Source organism: Betta splendens, chromosome 14 (assembly GCF_900634795.4).
Source record: "Betta splendens chromosome 14, fBetSpl5.4, whole genome shotgun sequence".
In the NCBI taxonomy this organism is placed as follows: domain Eukaryota; kingdom Metazoa; phylum Chordata; class Actinopteri; order Anabantiformes; family Osphronemidae; genus Betta; species Betta splendens.
Genome location: NC_040894.2, coordinates 3,598,879 through 3,625,285, shown reverse-complemented (window position 1 = coordinate 3,625,285; position 26,407 = coordinate 3,598,879). Strand labels below are relative to the sequence as shown.

At 44.1% G+C, this 26,407-nt stretch overlaps 1 protein-coding gene across 2 annotated transcripts; it reads left to right on the top strand.

The window, feature by feature from the left end:
• Positions 1-2,980: 2,980 nt before the first annotated feature.
• Positions 2,981-25,237, top strand: cpeb4b (cytoplasmic polyadenylation element binding protein 4b). Of its 2 annotated transcripts, XM_029173198.2 has the most exons (11): positions 2,981-3,476; positions 4,295-5,529; positions 12,521-12,611; positions 14,706-14,756; positions 17,497-17,520; positions 18,324-18,494; positions 18,585-18,674; positions 18,921-19,039; positions 19,133-19,247; positions 20,177-20,358; positions 20,686-25,237. In XM_029173198.2, exons 2-11 carry the CDS (start codon positions 4,342-4,344, stop codon positions 20,911-20,913), a joined length of 2,259 nt encoding a protein of 752 aa, XP_029029031.1. In that variant the 5' UTR covers positions 2,981-3,476; positions 4,295-4,341; the 3' UTR covers positions 20,914-25,237. The 2 variants fall into 2 exon arrangements, with proteins under 2 accessions (XP_029029031.1, XP_029029032.1); XM_029173199.2 differs by lacking the exon at positions 17,497-17,520.
• The last annotated feature ends 1,170 nt before the right edge of the window (positions 25,238-26,407 follow it).

Sequence of the window (26,407 nt, the reverse complement as noted above, 5' to 3'; positions counted from 1 at the left end):
GAGCTAATCTGTCATGTACGTCCTCAGCATTTTGTTAGTGACATGTAGACTGTCTGAATTTTTCATAGGGCACCAACAAACTCTTTAGAGCATTATGGTATTTTGTTACACTAAATGGTATATTTCTGCATAATTCATGCCACGGCAATGTTTTTTTTTTAGTTTTTTCATTGCATCTTCAAGTAGTCGAGTCCATTTGTCTGAACTGACACATTTAAGAAGTAGTCCAGCGCTAGAGTTGCTATAGGAGCCCATTCAATCGTGGGCATCTCTAAGTAAGCGGACAGTCGAACGCACACTCAAACCCACAAATGCACGCGTGCACTCTAAGAGGAATTGCGCTATAATTATGCCTTAGGTAGAGGTGATTAATTTTTTAATGGATTCTATGTTTTATTCATAGCATCTATCCAGCCTTGGATATGGCAAAGCACACACAAAACCATTGCCAGAAAGAGAACACATAATAAAACCGGCTATTAGCAATTTCATACAATAGATTAATTACACATCCCAGTTTCACAGAGATAAATGCAGAAATAATCCCTTTATAGATATATTTTCATATATGCATCTTGCGTCTCTGCATTGTTTGGTGCATGTGACAAACAAAAAAAGAGGAGAAAAGCCAAGAAGGAGAGGGTGTTGTCCCTTGAGTGAGGCAGGTAAGACCGGTTATTTTGTCCTAGAAATCCTTGTACGAGACCGAGCTCTCAGCCTAATCATCCACCGCTGACGGAGGCGTACGCTGCACGCGTTCAGGAGATACGCCGAAGCTGCCGCACACCTCGGACTATCAAACATTACCCCGTCCTCCTGCTGGCTCTCAGCCTGGCTGCATGATTAAAATTTCACTTTGACACTTTTTCACCGTGGAAGAGATTAGAAAATGAGGACGGGAAATGGAGGTAACGAGGAACAATAAATGGAAAAATGGAGATGAATGATACAGTTTTCGGTTGGAGATGCTGTACTGTGCAGGTAGTGGTGGATAAATAGCAGCAATTAAAAAGCAACAAAAGAACACCATCGTTTATGAAAACTCCCTGCTTTGATAATGCATCGTTATCATTAGACAGTTTAAGGATCACAGCATATTGTTCCAGAAAACAGTCTAGAAAGAGTAACGTATCTCATATTTAGAGGAGACTGACCAACGAAATGTTGAAAAGCCTGATGTGGGTAATAAAGCCATGTTCTATATCTCAGAGGTAAACATTATGTGTATATAAATTACCATTGTTGAGTATTCTCCCTTGTAATCATCAAACTGCAATCATCAAGAGACATGAAGGAAATTATCATCTGAAGCTGTTTACCAGCGAATGCTGCTGCAGGTGCCTCACAGGTGTTTGCACAGCTTGCCCCAGTTTGCGAGCTGAGGGCGAGGAGTGCTCCCAAACATCTGTAATGCGTTTCTTTAATCAGATTATTTTAGGCCGGTCACCCGCCAGCTTCGCCAGTACCCCATAACACCGCCCCCCCACTTCTCCCTCCCTGCACATTTATTAATGCAGAACTCTCCGGATTCTCTAATTTATCACTCTCCCCCAGCTGGACTTGAAGTGACAGATTTATTAGATAGCTATTGGCGACTGCGTGTAACACTGCCGGTTGAGGGTCAGCGAGGCTGACGGAGTCAAAGCTCTTCGATGACCTCGGAGTGATAATGACCGTGCAGGAGTGAAGGACAGAGAGGAGGACAGAGATGGAGATAAAGGGATGTGGGGAATGGTGGGGGCAGACAATAAAGGAGACAGGGATGGGATGGAAGATAAAGCAGGAAAAGTTAAGTGGTCTCAAACACAGCTCTGTTTGGATGTTCTAGAAACTGTGTAGTGATACTGTAGTTTTGCGATAAATCACAACTTAAAAGGCGATCTCAGATAAAAAACTGCATGCTGGGAAATGGCTATAGGCTCGTTTTAAAATACAAGAGGACACGATTAAGAAACCGGAACATTGTGACATTTTGGTGAATATATGCACAGTTGCTGAGATCTTTGTGAGAAGATTGACCCGATTTTATATCTGTCTATTAGATACAAGGCTGAAGCCAGCAGTCACACCCTGGGATGAGATTTAAGAATAAAAAACTTTATTAATCCCAAAGGGAAATTGGTTTTGCCTGTGATCTTCACATAAAAACTGGCAGCAAGGAGAAGCAGCTACATGTAGCCTGGGTCTAACCAAAGAGAGAACTAACAATAGAAACACCTACCAGCGCCTTCAAAGACACTAATTATCATGTATGTGTTTCTGGTTGCCTAGCAATAATATGACAACCGGGTCAAGAGGTCACTGCACTAAGTAAAAGTCTAACAAATGTCTAGATAGTCAAATCCTCAACATCTGAACAACATCTGTTTATATGTTTGTTTCCACTACGCTGACAGTAGCATTTAGTACATAATATCAGTATGAGTTCATATATGATTAAATAATAAACTAGAATAAGTGCTTTGTGCTCACCCATGTATCTTTAACTGCTTTGTTTGATCATGGGTATGTTGGATTGTACTATTATAGCACAAGAATTTATAGAATCCGTATGAAAACGTGCTTTGGCGATAAAGACTGTATGAGCCGCCATGAGATTAAATATTGCACATTATAATATACCGTACATTAAAAATCTAATGGTAAAACGATGCCGGGGGAATCTGATTCATTTCCACTTGTACGCTGAAGAAGCAGGATAAGCTCGGGCTGAGGATGCTCTTTTTCTGGAGCGTTTTCCATCCTGTCGAGAGGAGGGGGTGGGGTATCTCAGTTTTCTCACGACCTGATACCGGCTGCATCGTGAAAGGACAGGACCGTGCAGAAAAGAGATTTTTTTTCCATGACTCCGACCTCAGTGGGCAGGACCTACGGGAGGCATGGACGCGTCATTGGTGCATGGGTGGTGAAAGATGAAGACTCTGGGCGGGGCTGCCGGCGCCCGGTCCAATCACACATCGAGGTGTGGCTCCGGGTGGGCGTGGTCACGACGAAGGGGGTGGCACGAGAGGCGGAAGTGTGTTTCGGCTGATCTCTCGCTGTCATTCGGCCACGGTCGGTTCCAGGAGAGAGGGGCAGCGAACGACGAACACACGGGAATCAGCTGGCTCTGTAGGAACGACACTCGGCGAGAAAAGACACTGAAATCATACGAACAATGAAACCGATCGAGTGACGCTTGTGAAACAACCGCGGCCGAGCATATTACACACGTTGCCACGTTAACAAAGCTCCTCGATGATATAGTCCAGATTAGAGGCAGCAGATCGAGAGCTGTGTCATTGAGCAGGCAGGACACGTCAGGAGAAGGGAGAGAGAAAAAAAGCTGACCGACTGCACTGTACGAGTCAGCTATCAGATCGCCTCTGAAGAGCTCTGCCTGCCGTACTCATCTTTTCAAGGACACCACCTTGCTCTGAGTCCGAGGGAAGGATCTCGACAAAGACGTCGCCGAGGTCGAGGGTGGTGATCAGAAGGTGAAAACGCATTTTAATCGCCCGTATCCAGCCTATCCTGCTAGCTAGTGTCCGTGCTAACGGTTAACGGCTAGCTAGCTAGTGCTAGCAACGAATAGATCTGTTAGCTGGTCAGCTAACCTATCTGGTTTATTTGAACGCTTGACTGTCGACAATTACATGATGTAATATATGTATAGTTACAAATAGCGCGTTGCATTATTACGATGAAACGTAATGTAATCAAGTTTATAACTTGTATATTATATTTATTGAGGCTGGACTGTCCATAGACACTGGCAGCTGTCAAACAAGGTCGAGTGTCTTTTGAACGTTATGTCGGCTCGTCGTTAATATTTCCTAAACCCGAATTGATATTTCGTGTTGCTGCGCGTTTGTGGAGTTTATTCTGCGCACGGTGATTGTCTGTCAGTTGGCCTGCGTGAAATAGAACGTCTCCAAACGTCGAATCCACACAGCAGCGCTTGTGCTTCTGCTGGTGGCTGCCAGCAGCTCAGCTGTAACCTCACAAGCAGCCAACGTCACGGGGTTATAATTAGCTAAAGTGTAACGTATTGTTAACTGGCTGCCTTTTGTCATCTGCCCAGAGTAATAGAACCATATTGTTCCGTGCAAAAAGGAGCTCATTTACAGCAGTATTGTGTAATTAAAGTTGTGTGAGGCTGTAAATCAACCCCACAGACAAAAAAATGCTTTTCTGTCACTGGGAAATCTGTGTTGATCACGTAGACGCCCCTCAATGCCTTGATGTGTATTTGAATGATAGACGCCGGCTGCTAACTCAGTGCGTGCCATCCTGTGTGCTCTTCCTTCAATAGGACCATACGATCACGGGATAGCATTTGTGTGTGGGGGCAGAAAACAAATGGGGGATTACGGGTTTGGAGTCCTAGTTCAAAACAACTCTGGCAACAAGTCTGCATTCCCGGTCCGAATCCACCCGCATCTGCAGCCCCCACACCATCACCAAAATGTGTCGCAGAGCCCTGCTGCTTTCATAAACAGCACCACAGCCGCAGGGAATGGCACCACGGGAGGCTCTCCCTGGCTCTTCCCTGCCTCTGCCACCCACAACAGCGTGCAAGATGAAATCCTGGGGGGCCCCGAGAAGCCAAAAGCACAGCAGCAACAGGAAATGCAAGAAACGCAAGAAAAGCAGCAGCTGTCCCCCGGGAGTCACCAGGATGGTGGAAATGGTGGCGGGATAATTTCAGAACTGGAAAAAGCTCGGTCAGAGGAAGCCAAGACAGACAATGGCACATCTGAGGGAAGTAATGGAAAGGAGAAGCAGCTACGTCTCGAGTCTCCAGTCCTGACAGGGTTCGACTACCAGGAGACATCTGGTCTGGGGGTAACTGGTCCGGTCCAGTCCAGTACAACCTCATCATCACTTACTGGCTTCAACAACTGGTCCGCTGCCATCCCACCGGCGCCCTCAACCATCATCAATGAAGACGTCAGCTTCTTTAACCCGGCCTCCGCTAACAACGGGCCCCTGCTGTTCCAGAACTTCTCGCACCATGTCAGTCCCGGGTTCGGTGGGAACTTCTCCCCCCAGATCGGACCAGCTGCAGCCTTGTCCCAGCACCACCCTGCTCCCCCTCCACACCCTCACTTCCAGCACCCTCACAACCAACACCAGCAGCATCGGCGCTCCCCGGCCTCTCCACACGCCCCGCCGCCCTTTCCGCACAGGAATCCTGCTTTTAGCCAGTTGCCGCATTTGTCCAACAGTCTGAACAAGCCCCCATCCCCATGGGGTCCAGCGAGCTATCAGAGCCCCTCTCCCTCCCCCGGCTCCTCTACATCCTGGAGTCCCGGAGGAGGCTATGGTAGTGGTGGCAGTGGCTGGGGAGGGTCTCAGGGCAGAGATTATCGCCGAGGCCTCAATGGTGGAATGACCCCTATCAACTCCATCTCTCCACTGAAGAAAACCTTCCCCAACAACCACGTGGCATCCCAGAAATATAACCGAAACAGTCCCGCTGGCTTCAACCCAAAGTCCTGGATGGATGATGGAGTCGGTCGCAACGATAACATCTTCCCCTTTCAGGTCAGTTTGTCTGTGATACTCTGTGATTTTAGGGCTAATTGTTCCATACGGTCACTTTAACAGTGAGGCCGCTTTTCTGTGCTATGTGCATACGCATGTGTCTGTATTCTGGGTGTAAATGTGTTTCAGCTGTAGTAGGGAGTAGGAAAGTAATTAACATTAACGTGGCATTTACGCTATGTCTGATTACAATATATGTTATAGCTGCTATTATTAGAGAATAGGGGAAGGCACAGGTTAACGTGATGCATTTGCACTGTGCTGGCTGAGCAGTCAGTTGTTCTGTATTTTCACAGCTCCGTGTCCCTGATGATGACTAATATGGCTCTGTCACTGCAGTGTCGTGTGCCACGTATCCAAGCTGGGGGGTTGGAGAGGGGAGTGGGGAAGATATCAGGGACAGAGAGAAAGAAGATGGGGGCACGGGCCTGAGAATGGGAGAGAGAAACGGCATGAGGCAACTAATCTCTGGAAGTGACGGACACTGAGACTTAAGAGCGTGATATAACAGTAGATTTATAATTATGTCAGAATCTAAGAAAGAGCTATTACCATAGATTGATTATCATTTTTTCCCCTCTTGCACAAAAAGCAGGGTATCGGTTAATTTCATTTAGTGAAATGGAGCCTAATGATTTTTCTGGATTAAAGCTTTAATAATCACTCAGGTTTGTCTAAGCTGATAAATCCTAGGAACTCGTTTTCAAAATGCTTCCCTGTTCGTCATGTAATTTTAACAGCTGGGTCCACACGCAGCGACTGCGGCTCAAATAATTGTATTATCTCACACCGAAACTGGCTGATTGATGCAAAGAGGTAAAGGGAGCATGGAGATAAAATCATTCAATTGATCTGGGTGATTGATTGCGTCGTTACAAGGAGGTGGGGGTGAAAAGTCGAAGGCTGCTATTGGCCTGGTGACCTGATAAAAGGGCTTTTTTATGTACAGTGCATATCTTTTGCCTTCTGACCCATGGATTGCATTTCGTCATCAACTGGGAGTCTTATTACCTCCTGGTCATTGGTTGCTATTGGTTCCCTCATCTTGGAAGGAGTAGATGGTGTTAAATTGTCTGAATGAGTGCTTTCCTTTGTTGTCTGTCAGTAGTGTAATATCATTAATGACTGGCTTTAGAGATTACAAGTGATGGACTGCATAATGTCCTCCTGTCTGTCCACGTCAATGGAGCCGGTCAGGACTTCATGGTCTGAATAAATAAAATTACCTAGCAAAATATTTTGTTTTTGCAAAGTGATGCTGGCTGTGACCTTTGCAATGTATTTCTTATCTCCCCTAGCAGTTCATGACTCATAGTGCACCACAGGCCAAACAGTAAGGACGTTGTACTGACGTGTTTTTGCTGAGTAAGCTTTACCTTGAGCAGAGGTCTGACATTAGATTACAGTCTGCTTGGTGTAATTAATTCCTCTTTTTAGTCATTAGAAAATCAAGCTGTTCTTTTAATTTTTTTTATCAGTATCATCGGACTGGTGATTCTGCATCTATTTTAATAGTGGAGATCCTTCTGTTGCATTCCCATGTCAGATCTGAGCTGACTCTAGTGTTTCTGCTGCACATCACTCATCCCTGTGGTTGAATCAGATTAACTAAAACACTGTTCTCCTGTTGCCCTCTTGATACTTCAAGGGCAGCTGGGGGATGGGCGTAGAATGACCCCACAGTGTTTGCATCTATTCCTGCTTGTATGTGGCCGATTATGAAAGAACAGTGTGTGCAAAGAACAAGAGTAAACAAGATGAATGGCCAGAATGAAGGATTAGCAGCTGTGCCAATGCACGAAGTGTCGGACCTGTCGGTGATGGCTATGAAGCGATGGAAACTCAAAGACTATTCTGAGAGTCCGTGGACGGGTTCTGGACTTGGGCTGTGCTCATTTAGTGGGACAACAAGCAGAGTCTCATGTGGCATCTCTGACACGGATTTCAAAGCCAGCACGAGGAAGAACCTCGTTCAGTTTCCTCATACAGTTTAGCATATTGGCAGATGTTTTTACATCAGATTCTGTATGAATCACTTTGGTTCTGACTAATGTAGATCTGCACCGTTTCCTATGCCAGCGTTCACATTTTCCCCTCTGCTGTAGATGAATGTAACCGGCCTCACACTGTGCGGCGCATATTAGGGCGTGTTTGTTCTTCAGCGGTAGCTGATGGACGCACTCGTGAAAAAATTGAATGCATACAGTTGTGCCCCATATGTCATGATTTTTCCCAACCATAAGATGACAGTGTCTCCAGTCCCCCGGTAATTGAATTGGAAAATGTGTCATTGTGCTGTGCATGTGGATCATGTTGCAGCGTTGAAGCGGTCACTTTAGAAACCCCTGTTAAATTATTACACAACCAAGTGTCAGGTTTATCCTCTAGAAATCCCCTCTCCTTCAACCATTGCCTGTAGTTTTTGACTTACAGCATCTTCTTGGTTCTTTATATTGTAGTATTTTTAATCATTACTTAATAGATGCTTTATTAATACCCATTAAATCAAATGCTTTATAACAACAATAAAAATGGAAAGAAATGCTCTAAATAATAAAACTGAACAGGTTGCATGAGGAACTGTTGTCCAACTGTTTCTACATAGTTTCTATTTTTGCACTGACACATCAGATGAGGGATCTGTGGCTTTTGCTTTAGTTCCCATTGTTCTGTCTGTGTGCAATCAAAGTGCAAATCATCATAGTATCTGTTTCTTTGTTCACTTTTGGATCAGATGTGACTGTAACACGGCTCTACAGAGACAAAGCAGATTGTTCAGTCCCATAAAGTAGCACGCCTGTGATATTTGTGGGAATACGCTCCCTCGTTGCAGGAATAGAAGGACGCTGCTGGGCTGCAGTTTCTCGCTGCTACAGCACGGATTCCTGACTCTGCCCACTTTACACGGCATTTTGGCATCGCCTCAGGCTGCGATCGTCGGCGCGGATACAGATTGAGAGCAGAGCCATTTGGTGGACAGTTTATGCAAAGCAACGCAGCGTCATGTTCCAGTACTTTCAGCTTTACTATTGGGGATGGGCGCTAGGCCAGGAGTACGCTGCTAACTGCTAATCCACTGGTCAGATGCTAACTAGACTAGACTACAATTGGATACCTTTTAATTTCAATGAACTCCTTTAGTTCAGTGGCTTTTTAAATTAGTTTTCTCCTGTTCTACTTCCAAACCTGTCAAAGTCAAGGTCACCAGCTATGTGGTGTCAGGTGTACTGGGCTAATTTGGTAGATTTGGCCAGCGATCAGTTCCAGAGCTGCAGGGCCTGAAGGCGTATAAGCCAGGACAGGATATTGTCTCGGTAATCTACCTGGGTTTGTGTTGGTTACGTCTCCCTGCTCCCTGTTTGTGTAAGCTGTATTTACCACAGACCTTTACAGAGCTCCTGAAGGCGCCTTATTAAACTGTCTCCAGTGGAAACAAATGGTCAACACCTGTTGTCTGAGCGTGCACCGCTCCATTGCTCTCGTCAAAAGTCATTGTCAGGGTTCAAATGTGTTCATGCTACAGTATGAGACGTACTTTATGCTTTATTGATGGGGAAATGATGTTTGCTAATACTCTCCTACTGCTTTGATCAACAGCAAATTCACCAACACATCATTTTCTTTGTAGTCTCAGTCTACTGTGTATTGTGAGCAGTTAGTGGAAATATTGTGTTATTGTTTTTTCATTTTGTATTCATCAGCACATTACACAACCAGCTTTGTACCTTGGTTCAACTGTCTTGGTCATCGTGACACTCGTATTAAACTGCAGAAGTTTTTTCGAGACTAACGAGCGGGTTGAGCTCTTTGCGCTGGCAAGCACATACTGTAACTCTCATTGTGCCCTTCTCACACCCTTGACAGACACTGTGAAACAGGAAGAAAGCAAGCTTGTCTGCACGTGCACATGTGCATGAGCCCTAATTAGTCCCCGGTCTGCGTCTTCTGTGTGTGAGATCCAACATAGAGACTATGCAGAGGTATCGATGTATTTATTTCATAAGATAAAGAAGTCGTTTCAGATAAATCTTCAGGCAGCGCAAATGCTGCTGGAACCTCTGCCACTCCTTTCCACACACACACACACACACACACACACACACACACACACACACACACACACACACACACACACACACACACGCTTTGACAGTTAAGGGTATTTAATGTCATAACCGGTCTTTGAAATACTTTGACCAGGAAGGAATGAGGCCACAAGCATCAAAAGCTCAACCTCCTTCCTTTTCCTCTCTTCCTTTTTTTACTTTGCTGATTCCTTCTACTTGCTTTTCCTCTCTGCATCGCCCACTTTCGTTCATCTGCCATTTTCCCCTTCCTTTCTTTGCTCCAGTCTTCCTCTCTCTTTGTTGATAAGAAGTTCATAAAGATAAATGCGAGATGTAAATAATACCACACTACTTCTAACCTGAAGTGTCATATTGTTCCTTTACTCTGTTCTTCTTCTGTACTTCGTCTCCCTCTCCTCACCACATTTTTTCATTAACAAGCAGGTGACATGGAAGATTAATGTTTGAGTTAATCAGCCGCAGCAGGCCCTATTTAATCTTCCTTTATTTCCCTGCATGTCACCAGAACCTGTTGGTGGTTGCCTTCACTTGTTTATGGTTTCAAGAGCAAAACTTCCAGAGTTGAGAAGCTGTGGTTACTTTATTTATAGCTAGTGTTTCTTCCTTTAAATGGGCTGTGACTCTTAGCCTTTAGCTAGCTTTCAGCTGGGAGTACTGAACCTGTTGCCCAGTGGCATCAGTGGCTCACCCATGGTATCAGTTTGTGAGCTTTAGAGCTGATTAGAATTTGACTTGTCAGAAATTATTAAAGATCAATAAGTGCCCATAACGTCATCTTATTACCCAACCATCAGGTCATCAGCTGTCCTGATCTGGGACTAATGTAAGATCACGTCATAATGGTCCCACAGTCCTGATTGTTCAGAGGTGTAACTTACTTTATATGTACGTGTGGGATTTAGATTATGCCTTTGTGTGCTTCTCCACTCTCACTAGTGCTGTACATTCCTCACAGTAACATGTAATTCACCGCTCCCTCCTTCCATGGTCTGTGGATGCTCTGTTTATTTGACCTGAAGCACTAATCTAAGTCCACATAAGGTACAGATGGGGATATGAGAGAATAGTAGATGTAGTCTGGCTATATCCCTGTTGATATTTGCTTTGAGGGAGCGTGTACTCTAGGTGTGTTCCTCTAACCTAACACAGGTTTTGGTGTGTTCCTTCGGTCAGTGTTGGAAACCTGCAGCAGCCCAGACGCTGGGACTTTTGTCTGCTTCGCCAGAGAGCCACGGATCCAACCGGGCTAATGAGATAAACCAGCCATTGAAGCTATTTTGAAAGCCACTACACTCAACGCTATAGAAAACGGGCTTGTGTGACTGAACAGAGCTCGTGTAGTTCTCTGACGCAGATGTGTTTTTCTCAGCCCCTCGGCCCCCGTGGAGCTCGTGGTGTAATATAGTATCCTGTGAGCTTCTTTTCCTCCCATTGTGGTGCTCTTTGACACAGCCACTGGGTGCTGTTTGTTGCTGGGGTGTGACCTGATTCCTGGATAAATACTAGACAGGTTAGTTATACTGTACCAGAGGTGTATGTGTTGAAAAGACAAGCAGTTCATGGATAGATGGGTTTCTTACAGGTGGAAGGACATTTTAGTTTCACAAGGCACATGACTGTGCAGCCATGATGTCAGACTTTTTAGCAAACGTTCATTTGTCACAAGGCAAGGAAGCATTAAAGCTTCTGTTTCAAGATGCTGCGTATGCTCTTCCTCATTGGAACCTGCTTTTTTAGGTAATGGTCCCAGTTGCTGTTTTTCATAGTCATAAAATACAAAACTGCTAAGCAACAGTGGTGAAAGGGAATTATGGGGCACAGACCAGAGGGTTAATAGTTTATTCCCAGCCTCAAACTAGTCATAGCATCAATATTTATCAGCAGCAAATGCTTTGACTTCATAATTTGAGGATAAAGAGGTGTTGTCTCCATCGTGAAGGCTAATAAGCGTGTCAGGACTGCTGTCGCCGGGGGCCTCAGTTCGTTGAGCGTATAGACAGGTATGAGAGGTGCAGCACCACAAAAGCCAAAACCACGTTTTCCGTTTTCCTCACTCTCATTCACTGGTGTTTTGAACCCGTGCAGCATTTCACTCACATGCGTGAGTGAAATGCTGCATGAACAGACCCTGGTTTAAGTGAAACGCTAATAACTGGTCTGGAGGTCTGTTTTGACAATATCGCTGTAAATGGCTAAGTGATGGTTGAGTTCGAGTTTTAACGGCTCTGCTTTAAAACGATCAAGTCCTTGAAGTAAAAGAAAGTAGGACGCGATATTTCACTAGTGACAAGACGTTAACGTACATTTTTTTCATGACCGCTGAGCAACAGCTTGAAACCAAAGTGTCATTAGCTTTCAGCAGTGTGAGATGTGTGACGCATGAGGCTGAAAACATCCAAGACGAGTGCAGTTTGTTGACAAGTGGTGGGAAGGTTGAGGTGGAGTCGAGCTCGTCCTTATCACCGTGGAACGTAGAGCATGTACGTGCGTGTACGTGCGTGTTTGTGTGTGTGTGTGCGCACCGTGTGTGTTTGTGTGCACGCAGCCTGGCAGGTATGCAGGCGATGCTTTGTTTTACATGACAATCCTGTTGTTCAGGAATGACTTTGGCTCCTGCGTCCTCCTCTGCTTGTTTCTTTTCTTCCATTATGTTGCCCTGGCAAATTAAAGGAGGTTTACTAATTTAATTGATGAATTGCTTATACCAGTCTTTTTTAATAAACCTAAGCTAAGGCAAGAATAGAAAACCCGTCCAGTGGCCTTTACATTGGTATTATCATTATTAGCTTGCCTTGTTAACATTGTTGTGCTTGGGGTCCAACTGTTAAAGACCATAAATAAAGTACATTACATTGGAGCAGGAGGGATCCTGATCATTTGTCTTTCCTCTGCCCTCTCTCTAGGATCGCACCCGGCCATTCGACAGCTTCAACATGAACACTCTGGAGAGCTCCCTGATCGACATCATGAGGGCTGAGCAGGACACCCTGAAAGGTGAAGATGCCGATCGCTCAGAAAAAGCACTTCTGTCCTCTCATTTCACATAGTTGACAGCAGAGGCTGTGTAGAAAAGGGCATGTACATGTTCATTATGTATGGACGAGATCAAGTCATCTACTGTACAACTTCTACACAGCCACGTAGTCTTCAAAATGGATGAACATCACAGGTTCTTAATAAGATGATAACTAACAAGCTGAAAGCTCTGATCTGCAGACGTGTCAATTCAGCTTCACACCATCCAGGCTCCACCACATCCAGCTGTGATCTTATGTTCTGCTGTCAAACGTTAGTTAATCTTCCTCAGCATTAGGACACTGTAAGGTTGTGTCATAGTCGTCCTACAGTCACGTTGTTGTAGTGTCCTGAGAGCTTAGCATCAAGACAGACGACATATTATATATGAATACTGTTGATAAGCACGAACGTTGCCCTCATTAATCTGAATAGTTCAGTGCGATGGCTTCTCTTTGTACAGTACTTGCATCGCAGCGTGGATCTTTCCTCTTCCTCAGCCTGCTTGTTCTCCATCTTTCTCATCCATGCTCCTCTTCACATTCCCTCTGCTACAGTGCCTCATTGTTTGCTGCCTTCACATGACGCGTCACACCGTAATCCGTCACGTATTCCTCATCTTATATCACTCAGCCCTTATTTTTACTACAGTCCTCAGACCAGTGACAGAATAACTATAGCAGCCTGTCTTTGAGGGCTGACTGTTAACCAGACTAACTGACCCTTCACCCTCTAATGCTCCGCCCGTGTCAAACACACGCACGGCATGCTTACATGGGCATATTTAGAAACATAAGCAGAGCACAAACCTCTCATTCATGCAGAACATATTAAATAAAGCAAGAGCAACGAAGCAAAGAACCAAATCTGCACACTTTTTGCATTGTCCTGACTGAAAGTATCCCTCTGTGTACGCACACACGCACACACACACACACACACACACACACACACACACACACGCGCGCGCACACACACACACACACACACACACACACACACACACACACACACACACACACACACACGCACACACAGAGTTATTCTACTGTAAATGTTCACAGGCAGCAAGATGCAAATAAGATCCATACAGAAGGTGCACAAACGCAGCCGTTACGGAGATATGGTGTGCTTAACGTGCCTGCACACTTATTCCTCAGAGACCATTAAAGGCCTAAAATCCAGTCTGTTGCGCTGCGCTCACACGGACTGTGATTTGAGCTAATGCACCCATCACTGCTCGTATACTACTGTGTAAAATTACAGCGCGATACAGTAAACTGGTTAATTCGGCGGTGCATGCAGGGAGCTGAGCTGGCCTTGGTAATCTGGTTTTAGCTGGCACGTCTGATTGTCCTTTGGTTGAGCCAAACGCTCGCAGGGTGGATAGAAATCGCATACGCTGTAACGGAACACGTTTAAGGGTGAGGACGTGTATATGTTCTAGCCACGGGTGGTCCCCCTGCGCTCTGTGACTTCTCTGTTTATTCAGCACCATCCACCGAGCACTGTGTGGTTCAATAGGCAAAGTGTGGGGGAGGGGCCAGCAGATTTCCATGTGACCAGGGCGTTGGAATGCACCAATCACAGGGCGGTGCGTTCCCGCACAACAATGGCTGTACTATTCCAGCCCTTTCATCTCATTATCCCGCTGCAGCAAGCGAGCCTTGCATAACTTTGAAGCTCGTTTGGCATCATAGAATGCACTTGTGTGGGTGCGGGTGCGTATGTGCGTGCGCTTGAGACGGGCCTGGCAAACGCCTCAATGTAAAATGTATGATAGGAGGCTGCGAGGGAGCGGGAGACAGATTGTGTGAAAAGGAGTGTGATGAGGGAGAGATCGCCGGCGTGGCACAGATGCAGCCTCTAATGAGATTGATGTGGAAACTACACAAAGCTGTTGCAGCAAAAGCCTTTTCTAAATGAACACTTTCAATAAGTTTTCAAAATCTGCTTCTTGTTTCACATTCTTTGGCAATGATTTGGGTTTTTTGTTGATTTAAAAAGTTTAGACTATCCCTAAGTGTATTTGCAATTATTCTAACGATCTCCATTCTGCGTCTTCCTGTGCAGGTCGTCTGGGCTTCCCTCATCCAGGAGGGGACAACCCTCTGCCCCTCAATGGTATGTATGGTGCAGTACAGTATATGACCCATCGGTAGATACTCTCCAATCAGACGTCCTCGTTTTTAGGTTATATACTTAAATATGTCCCCATAAGAGAAGCCTGTCAGTTTTTCCCATGAGTAGACGTAAAGTACGAGTCTCTTCTCCTCATTTTTATTGCTCAGGACGTTTCCCTATGAAGGTGACTCTAAGCACAGGAGGTGGACATAGTTGGACTTTTGTGTAATAACCTTGAGTGTTTGTATCCGGTGGCTTTGGAGTCCTGCCTGGCCCGACTTGCCCGGGATTTAATCCAACTAAGAAAGCTCGTCTCCCGTTTCTGGGCTTTTTTCAGCTTTGTAAATGCCGACGTAAAAATAAAATCGCCGTTTCCACACCCGCCCACTTAAGAGCCGCGTTAACCAACAAGCCTTGGGTGATGACCTTTCACCCAGTTTTAACGTCGGCCAGGGCTTTCCTTTTCACCGGACTAACTGTTAATATTCCTCCTTCTCTTACACAAACACACGGATCAAGCGAAGAAGAACAGAAATAAACTAAATCGCTTTGGAAAATCGTGGTTCAGGAAATAAGCAGCTTGACTAATGGAGAAAAAAAGAAAAATGGCCTCAGGATGGGACTTGACATGTATATGTGGAGATTTGGGGGGGGCGTATAGTTTAATTTGATATAGTAGTGAGGCAGACAGTAATTATCGGAGGGATGATGATGTGCAACAAAGCCAGATTCAAAGCGGGGACGAAGCCACCGTGATTTAGATTTGGCTAATTTGAGCAACCTTTTGAAAGCCTTGCGATGGCTGTATATACGTTGCATAATAACGCAGTTCTGTTGCCCATAAGTATATAAGTAACTGTCTGTCTGAAATTTGTTGAGAAACCGTGCACATCCCTTTGACTTGGTGCAGTTTGCACAACAGCAATTTAATATTGAGCTTCCTCACCCCTGCACACTAAGCCCCTTTATGTTGTGCAAGTGTGCGTTAGCGTTTGCCTTCTGGTCTTCAGCCAGACATAAAATGGGAGAGGCCACTGGTTTCTTCACGAGATCGCTGGATCACATGGTGGGATCACATGGTCAGGAGCTGTCATCAAGCCCTGAGACAGATGGTGCCAGCGGATAGAGGTTGTACACCAGAGAGGAAAAGAGAGAGGGCTCTCTGTGTCTCCTAAGCATACACAGATTGTGTTCCCTATTCTCTTGATCTTTCTCACTCTCTCATTTTCTCTCACCCCCACCTGGCTTTTTAACAGTGTCTTCTACATTGATTCTATTTTCTCTCTCTCTCTCTCTCTCTCTCTCTCTCTCTCTCTCTCTCTCTCTCTCTCTCTCACACACACACACACACACACACCTACACACACACACACACTGTTTCATAGCACTTTCTGCTCTCTTTCAATCCTCTTCCTCGCTCATGGCTCGTCTTTCTCTTTCTGGTTCTCTATGACCTTATCCCCAGAGTTAATGTCCATCTGGGTTAGAAAGTCCACAGAAGGAGTTGAGGATTATTGCTTGTGCACTCTGGTCACTTCCTCATCCTCCTCGTGTTCTTATATTTATAGACTGCTGGATGCTTCGGTCCCTAGTATTCGCATGGTAAATTATTTCACTTTGGTCCTGTGTAAAGAGACATTATTTCCCTGTGAGCTTATTAAAAGCAGTGAGTGAAAAGAGCCTTGCTGTGTACACACATCACAGTGAACCGTGTTATGGGCTCATGGACCTTTTCAGACATGTTTTTGAATAAAAGATGTTTTTTCTGCTTAGAGTAAAAGGAATAGATGAACTCCTGCTGGTCAGGAACGTTTTAAACCAGGTGTCCTGAAGCTTCGTGGAACAATCATACAAAGAGCAGGTCGTTCCCTTTTCTTCTACAACATTTGAGAAGTTGCTGTGATGGTTAAAAAACGGGGATTAAGGAGTAACTTTTCCCTTCAGCAGTGACCTAGAAAAGTTCAACACAACAGCACTCGGACTAATTACTCCCCTGCAACAGAATGGGGAGCAGATTACCCGCGTGTGGAGGAGGAACCACTGCTGTACATGCACCTAACATGTACCCAGAAGCCGGAGTCATGTGTGGTGTCCTCCAGAAGCCGGCTGGCTGTTTATTAAGCTTCTTCAGCAGGGAGCGTCATGGCTGAGTCTTGTTTTCTGGGTAGAGTTAAGGTTACTGTGCTATTTCTGTCAAGGTTACCAGGGGTCAGAACAGCTGCTAGTGGGTCTTAGGTCAGAGGCTGAAAACATATTAATATCGCTAACGCTGTTTAGTTGTGTCTCTAAGATGCTTCTAGTCTTTAATGCTTTTTATTTGCAACTACAGATTGCTACTGTTATTGGACTGTCTTTTATTTAAACAGAGCTGTGTGGCTTTGTTTTGTAAATGTTAGATGCTGTAAATAGCATGTATCGACTCTGCAACAAGCCAAACAGCCTCATTATTATTCTGTGTATTTAGATGAACTTGTTGCATTGAACTCAGTAATTTAACAGAACGCTGGCCCACATTTTGAGGAAAAAATAGAAATTGAACGTTATCTTCTAGTGTTGTTGAATTAGTACGGTATCAGCTCCAAAGGCTGATTATGATTCATGGCTGATTAATGAAACTGAGAGCGGGCAGGCGGACAATGGGACATCTCTCTATTGTCGTCAACCACCTGGCACTTGTGCAGTGTACAATTCATCTTTTATAATCATCCTCTCCTTTGATTTGCCCTTATTCTACATGCAGCCAGGAATTATAGCAGGAGACGAGGTAACATAATTATGAATATGTCACTCTTTTAGCATAAACTCAAGCTTCTGTGCCGTGCTCTTATGATTTGATTGGTTATGGGGCGTCACTCTGTTGTTCATATAGTTTTGAATGATTGTGCTTTGCCTCTGTACAGTTAAGTAACGTTTCTTTGTCTGCATGATCGTCTTCAGTGTGTTAAGTGAGCTTATGCATCTTCCATCGTGTTTTTAACGCTCTGCTCGACTCCGGTTCTATCGCCTCATTATCACATGCATTTGCAATGTTGTTAAAGTCTGACGATGACGGCTCCTGAAAGCGTGGAATATGGGATTTACACGCAGCAACGGGAGCACGGACACATGGCTGGACGCACGTCATACGCTCACAGCGCTCGCTAAAAGCCGAGGCTTACTCCCCAGCATAAGTCTGTTTAAAGCAGCTCAGGGCAGGTTGCATGGGAGCAGGTATCGGCCAGCGAGGGCTTAACCTCTGCTGCACACACGTGCTCCGGCCACTGTTCCACTGCTGTGTTGACAGATCCCACACGCACGGCGCGCCCTCCACAGAGGGCACGCCGGTCTTGGCGTGTTAGAGGTAACAGCTAGGTAAAAGTCGACAAACCAGTGGGAACGTAGGGACCGTCACTTCCCCACGCTACAGTGTAGCATATGTTTAATGCATCTCCACAGAGAGACTTTAAATGTTTTACATGTTCTCTTTTCCTCTTCCTAAAAAAACAAAATGAAGCTGCACAGTTAAGCCTCTGGTTCCAGTTGCCTCCACATCAAACCAACGCCTCCACATGCCTCTGTTTCTCTCAGGCCACTCCTCCCTCTTCCCTATGGAGGACGGCTTCCCTGATGATGAGCGTGGTGAGCAGGGTCTGGGGGGCCTTGGTTCTCCTCACTGCTTCCCCCACCAGAACGGAGAGCGCGTTGAGCGCTACTCGCGCAAGGTCTTTGTGGGCGGACTGCCTCCGGACATAGATGAAGGTACGGTGGTCGGGGGCTAAAGGCTGTGTTTATTCAGGTTAGGTTTGTCCTTTTTATAATGATTCATAAGACCTCTCCATATATTTTCAGATGAGATTACAGCCAGTTTCCGGCGCTTCGGACACCTGTTTGTGGACTGGCCTCACAAAGCAGAGAGCAAATCCTATTTCCCCCCCAAAGGTATGCGACGTCACCATAAGGTCTCGCCCACTGCTCTGCAGTGTCAAACATTACTTTAGTGTCTCTGGTGTAAATTAACAGGTCAAAGTCCTTCATAAGAGAGAAAAAGCACACTGTACTTATAATTATACCAGTATATTATTAGACACTCACAGTGACTGTGATCAGAGCACAAAATGCCAGTGCTCTTGTTTGTTGGAGCCCGGCGTCCCCGGCAGCATGGATGACCCTGTGTGTTTTGTGCAGGCTACGCCTTTCTGCTCTTCCAGGACGAGAGCTCGGTGCAGGCTTTGATCGACGCCTGCATCGAGGAGGACGGCAAGCTTTATCTCTGCGTATCCAGTCCTACCATCAAAGACAAGCCGGTCAGTGAAAACACACACAAACAATCCCATCTGCTCCGGTTTCTTGCTTTTCCAACTGAGGCGCTGAAACCTGTTGGTTTTCATGCGTGGCAGGTCCAGATCCGCCCTTGGAACCTGAATGACAGCGACTTTGTGATGGATGGATCGCAGCCTCTGGACCCAAGGAAAACCATTTTTGTGGGAGGTGTCCCTCGTCCTCTTCGTGCAGGTACGCTTCATTTTTATCTTTCTCATGTAAACTGACAACAAACGATTGTCTATGTTGACAACACTAACATTTAGTGTGCGCTCTAAACATGAGTTAAGTTCTGTGTCCTTATTTTGTTTTTTCATATTTTCGGGCATAATTGAAAAGCTATTGAAACAAATAGTACTGTGTCCTTTTCAAAGCAGATCTGCATGAAAATGTTGGTCGAAGTGAACTGCAAACAAGCAGCACACACTCAGCTTTGAGCACAATTCACCTTTGTCATGCAGTGTGATCAGCTTGTGTTCATAATAAACATCAGGCTTGCTGGAGGGTAGATCTTTAAAAGGCTCTGACCTACGCTGGTACTATCAGGAAGTCCCCTCTGCGTAGAATGTAGAGTTCCTTTTTATGCTGATAACACTGGCATGTTTACTGCATGTTGATGTTTTTTGCAACGCTTCACACACAGCCTGTGTAAAGACCAGTCATACGGTCATGTGGTCCATGAATCTGACTGTGTATCCTAAAAAAATAGTTTTTCTATTTTATGTTTTTCTCAAGTTAAGCTACATTGAGGTTTGCAGGGTTCTCTTGCACCAAGTTCTATATTTTAAAACATTTCAAAAGAGACACAACGGCCACCTTAAATGCATTTGTTAGTGTTTATTGCAGCTGTTAGCAGCTGTCCACACGACTCTGCCTCATATTTGTCCCTTCAAACTCTATTGAACTTTAATCCATCTGTGTTGATGGCTCTAAGCCTTCAAATCAACAGCCCTCATCAGCGTGGTCTGTTTGTGTGCACTGCATACATGGCCATGAGCCTGTGTTAAGCCTGTGTGTCTGTGTGCGTGCATGGATTTTGTGTTCTGTTGCTCTTGATGTTCTACTTGTGCATCTGAGGTGCTTTTTGATCAGCCGGTTCTGTCTCTCTTGCCCCTCTGCAGTGGAGCTGGCCATGATCATGGACCGCCTGTACGGCGGCGTTTGCTATGCTGGCATCGACACAGACCCGGAGCTGAAGTACCCCAAGGGAGCGGGGCGGGTCGCCTTCTCTAATCAGCAGAGCTACATTGCTGCTATCAGTGCTCGCTTTGTACAGCTGCAGCATGGAGAAATCGATAAACGGGTGAGTGGGGGGTGAGAGTCGAGCCCCTCTTTTTCTTTCGTCTGCACACAATTCACTTCCTGTTTTGTTTTTCTGACATTCTACTCGCCCTTGCCTCACTTCTGGGTTGTGCAAAAGATTGAAAACGATGGCAGACATGCTTCAGGAGGAGAGAAGGCAAAATATAATAACCAAATATTAAAGAGTTTTCACCTGTCTCTCAACAGTACAGGGTTTATTTCAACTGATGACAGTTTAGCAGTGAGACATAAACATAGTAGAATTATAAGCTTTAGCCTAAATAATAGTATTTAAGTAAATAGCATTGCTGACCTCCTGTGATTACAGGTGGAAGTGAAGCCATATGTGCTGGACGACCAGCTGTGTGACGAGTGTCAGGGGACTCGCTGCGGCGGGAAGTTCGCGCCGTTCTTCTGCGCCAACGTCACCTGCCTCCAGTACTACTGCGAGTACTGCTGGGCGGCCATCCACTCCCGCGCCGGGCGAGAGTTCCACAAGCCCCTGGTGAAGGAGGGAGGCGACCGGCCCCGCCACATCTCCTTCCGCTGGAACTGAGCGGAGGCGTCGGTGGAGGTGGTGGTGGAGGTGGAGGTGGAGGTGGAGAGGCAGCAGGGGAGCAGGAGGGCAGGTCAGGTAGTGCAGGAGTCGCAAATCGTTGTACAAATAAATGCACTTTTCTGTTGCTGGTTCCTTTTTGCTCTAATTTCACAGAAACCTTTTCCTGATTTTTTTAAGTTAATATATATATAAATATATCTATATTTTCAAGATAGAAAAGGAAAAACTGGAACTATATTCAAATGTGTCCAGCATGGAAACAAGAGTGAAACATGATTTATTTATGAGTTTGACTTTAGAAATATTATTCTTTGTTCTCAATAAATAGGAAAGTCTGAGGAGGGATATGGTACTCTGCTATTTAACTGGCATGTATTTCATTTAAACCTTAACACGAGAAGCCCCAAAACAAGAACTCTTACCTTTTGCCTACGGCTCTTCTGTAGCAGAGCCTTTTTATTTTGTTTCCAGAGCTAACGCCGGCGAAACACTTTCTCATTAGCCGTTGTTTGGTGTGACTACGTTTTCTATTGATGCAAAAGGCTCCAGAGCAAATGTGAATTGAAAAAAGGTGTTGCTAAAGAAGAGTGCACTTATTTACAGCTTCTAAGAGTGCAGATACAGCACGAGACCCTTAGTAGTGAACCAAAGCTGAATCGTCATCACCTTCTGGAGAACAGAACGAAACGGATTCTTCTCCCTCCCCGCTTAAAATGTTACAACCTCTATTTTTATGATTTCCAAGACCATACCAATATTTTGATGTTACTTGAAAAATCACAACAAAATCTTGCAACATATTTGGATTTTAATCTCCATTTTGACATGCAAAAACTAATACCTCAAACTCAGCTGCTAATGTGCCGAATACAGTAAAACAACAGAAAGAAAGCAAGAAAGAAAACATCGTCCCCGACTGCTGTTCTTCTTTCCTCAGAACGCTAATCAGAGGGAAGTGATGCAACAGGCGGAGCGTGATGTGACTGGCACAGTTTTGTACTCACTTGCTTCATCACCTCCTTATTTTTATAATCAAACCCAGGGTTGTGCTATGGACAGAGCAGAGCGTCGTGCCGTGCGTTGGGGAATGTATAATGTGTAGAGAGGCTACAGGAGAGACAGGCTGATGGCGATAAGATGAACCCAGCTTCACTCTCTCTCCTCATGTCTGCCTGTGGCCTCCGCTGACGGAGCGCAGGGCCTCAGTCGGTGCTCAAACCCGGGGCTCGGCTCCAGGCCTGAGGCCGAGGTGACTCCTCGAGGGAGAGGCTGGTCCAGTGGCCGTCTTTTATTGCAGTTTTCCCGCGGCTTCCACCAAACGGGAAAGGCCTGTCTGGTTGTTATTTTTTTGTGCAATTCTCCCAAGTCTTTGATGACAAAGTTCTATTTTGCATCCAAGCGTGAGCTACATTCAACGAGAGAAGCAATTAAAGTTTATCTAATTTCCGAGTTGTCGGCACACATTCAAGTCATGGAGGGATCTGCCCTTTTGGCAAACACTCAAACATCGTTTCTCCTGCCAAGCTAATCCAACTCAGCATCCAGTGTTTTTGAAGCATAAATGAAGATAGTCTCTGCAGTGTGCTCTACTACTTCACACTTGTGACCCACATGCAGTTTTCGCTGGTCCAGTCGGTTTCACCCAGAGGCTTTTGGGAACCAAAGATGGCCGTGCAGTAGTGGGTCATAGTGTGGCTCATTTCTCGTCTAGATTTTGTTTCTTTCTTTCATTTCTTCAAGGATGTCGTTCATTTTTTTTCCTCTCTCACTTCTACCCAAGTTTGCTTAACTGTCAAGCCCTGATGGACTCCAGCAAACCAAAGATTGGCCTTGAACATGATGCATTTACAGTGTTTACTGTAATAACATCTATTTGACAGTGCAGTCAGAACCCATTCAAACGTCAGTGGAGAAACAACAGGGCTGGCAGACACACACACACATACACACACACGCACACACACACACGGCCTCACACTTCCATAGCTTAAAATGAAAGTGCACGGTGTTGGGCACTACTTCTATAGGATATATATACAACAATAAGTCTGTGTGTCTGGAAAAAATTTAAGACAAAGTGCACATTCACGCGGCGAAAGTAAAACTGATCCTCACACTGGTTTTAGGTCACTCAGCGGCATCCTTATAGCCGAGCATTTAAATATGTCAGGGAGTTAGTACAGAAACTTGATTATACACACTAGTGAGATCCTCATATCGACGTGGATGCACCAGTTTTGCACCCTGGACATTAGTTTTGTGGGTGCGGTGGGTGAGCATTTTAGAAGTTAAAACTTTGTGAAGAATTTGCTGTTAAAGAAATGAAAAAAAGATTATTTTATACATGGCCTGCTGATTTTTGGTACAGTGTTTTCTAGCTAAATTATTTTGTCATGCACATAAAAACATTTATTATGCACTACTTTTCTAAATATTTTTCTTTTTCCAACAGTCATTTTAGGCACATTTTTCACAAATGGGGAAACTCCTTTTTGCAATACCTCAATTTTTCACATTGTGAAAGGTAGCTTTTGTACTTTTGTTACTGAGAGATCTGCATATATGGAAATGTTCATTTTAAGAAAAAAGTTGAGTGATTTCAATATATATTATTTTCAATTATGCTTTTTATACATTTCAGTGCTGAGGAATCTTTACAACTAAGTGCACACTTGTGTTGATGCGACTTCAGATCTGCAGAGGAGAGACCAAAGTGTTTCGCTCACTTGGTCTTAGCTTTTCGTACACTAGATGTTTCAAGTCAATCTGGTCAATAACAGCATGGAGAGAACAGTGAACAAGCTGTAATTTGATCTCAATGTTAACGTCTCTAAACATGGCTATACTAGTTGCAAATGGTAACTTCTGTCCTGGTTTCCTCTCCATAGGCAGAGTAGAACTTATTATAAGGAGAATGCAAAATTTGGTTCACGCTTGACGCTGAATCTCGTATCAAAAGAATGGATGTTTGGTGTTTAGATATTTTAATATTTGAAAAAATGATATATATATTATATATATTCTTGAACTTGCCAACTAGCAACTATTGTAATCCTTAGCATGCATGACAAAAAAAGAGAAAATGACAAGTACATGAATTAGCTATTAAAAATAATTGTTGTGGTGTGCACCAAATGTTTCTCAACTATTAAGTTGTTAAGGACACCCCAAACCCACTCTCACCTCACCTCACCCCTTCCCTCTCCCCATATATTGATCTCCTCGCTTCCCCATTCGCAGACCTCTGCAGGATGCACATGACAGAGAGATAAGGCGAGAAACAAGGCAGAATCTAAGTTTGAACCGATTGGGCAGCGCAGGACTCTGAGCGTCCTTGTAGAACACTGTTTAAAAAAAAGACTTGAGAACTTACGCCCGCTGTCTGTCGAGGTGATCTCATATAGACCTAACTGAAGGAAGGGGAGCTTAAAGACTTGAATGTGGTAAATGTTGCAAGTTAACTTCAAGTTGTTATGTGCAATACTTCTTTTGAACCTTTTTCCAGATAAAGACTCTTTGCAATGTAATTCTTTAATGCCATTTTTAATTGCAGACATTTAATTAAAGAAGATGTTAATATGTTTTTCACAGTCATTTTCTACTGTTATTGTAATCCTTTTCATGCTGGTGTTTGTAAAAAAGAAAAGAAATCAAACTATTTGTACTAATATAAATAATTGAAGTTATTTTTAAAACATTAAAGGTTTTGTGCTCATTTGCTTATTTTGTTTATTTTAAGCTACTGTGATTGATTGCATTGTAATTATTAGGTCAACAATGTATTTAGCTGTTTATTGGTATATTTTTAATTGGAATGTATAATTGATTTTTATAATTTTGATCAGATTTTTGTTATATTTTTGAGGTGAAGCTTTTAATATGTTAAAGTGTCTAGTTTTTACTAATTGCTATATTGTGCTCCACAATATATGGTTCACATTTTCTGAAGGAAAATAAATATTTAAATATTTGTCTGTTTATGATGTTACTTAATGGCAAGATTTCAATAGTTTTTAACTGTGTATGGGAAGGTTGTTGTATTTATTAATAGCATTTTTTACTTAAGATATCACCTTAATTTTTATTGTCATTTCACTTTATAAGTTCCTATTTTTGTATTTTCCTTTCTAATTAAGTTATGTAATACAAATATGTCCATATTTCTAGCAGTTGGTCTGTAGAAGTGCTAGTGAAACGAAAAATAAAAATCTAATGTTATTTAATTGTTTGCAGCCAACTATTTATAACAGTATGCATAATTTTTAAATATTTGTAATGTGAAATGTTGAATGAAATAAATCTTAACTGTGATGGAAAATAAGTCTTGAATGTTTATTTGTGAAGTCTTAAAATGCTGTGGGAGACTTGAAGCTGCTGATGTGCTTATTTTTTTATAGCTACTCATGTACAGGTTCATATTTGTGCCATGTAGGAGCCACTCTGCTTGGAGGGTATAGGTTGCTATTATTTGACTCCACTTTGATTCTTTCTACTCACCTAAATAATATAATTCTGTTCTCCACTAATATTCACCTCATGGATCCATAAGTAGTAGACGTGCAGTCTATTAAAACAGGTGTTGACCTCAGGTGCTGAGTAAGTGGACTGAAGGCCGGAACTGACCGGTGGCTCAGCAGCACCACCATGTGGCCACAATGTGCACAGTCACTTGGCTGACGAGGAGCTTTCGTGTCGCAGCTGTGCTCATCTGTTTACAGGTCAGGCCACAGTATCTGATACACATTTCACAGCCAGGTTTCCAGTTCTGACTCATATGAATGTCCCCGTGTCACTGTAAAGACAGGCTTTGACTGTGTCCAAACAAAGCTTAAAATCAACTAGGGTTAATCTTCATCCATGCAATAACATGTATAATAAAAATTTAGCTAGTAATTAGATGTAATTAGACAATAGTAATTAGACTTTGTGTGAGTGTGTGTATATGTGTTAGCATTCTTATTTTTAGGCGAGTAACTGGTTTAGAAGTTATGGCAAGTCAATTCTACGGATTACGAACGTGGAACAGGTCAGGACATTAAACGGAACTATACGGATTTACTGCTGAAATCTCCATTTCGCCTTACGTCTGCCACACAAAGCAAAGTGCACGAACTACTTCGCATAAACGTTTTATTTGCGTCCATGACGCGCGTTCATGCGCAGAGCGGTCACGTGATTGATTAAATCTCAAACATTCGTTCCCGTGAAGCCCGCGCGCGTGCGACTCAACCGTCTGATGGCGCTGCTGCACCAAAATGACCCCACTACGGCAGGTTTAATGGTGCTTTCAGGACACGTGGGAATAAAATGGACCCCATATAAAACTATAAACACAGCACTTCTGTCAGTTCACACTCATTTGAGTTCATTAATAGTTTATTAAGCGAAAGCTAATATCACAACAACATGTAACTGAAAATCTAACTTCAATGTCCCCAAAAGCTAATCATAACCTCTCCAGTCTTCCCCAGAGTAGAGATTTACGAGGTGT

Coding starts and splice junctions, on each gene's coding strand:
- cpeb4b (XM_029173198.2), top strand. CDS start 4,342: ATGGGGGATTACGGGTTTGGAGTCCTAGTTCAAAACAACTCTGGCAAC. Junction 14,757..17,496: donor CAACCCTCTGCCCCTCAATG/GTATGTATGGTG, acceptor TTCTACATGCAG/CCAGGAATTATAGCAGGAGA. Junction 19,248..20,176: donor CCCTCGTCCTCTTCGTGCAG/GTACGCTTCATT, acceptor GCCCCTCTGCAG/TGGAGCTGGCCATGATCATG.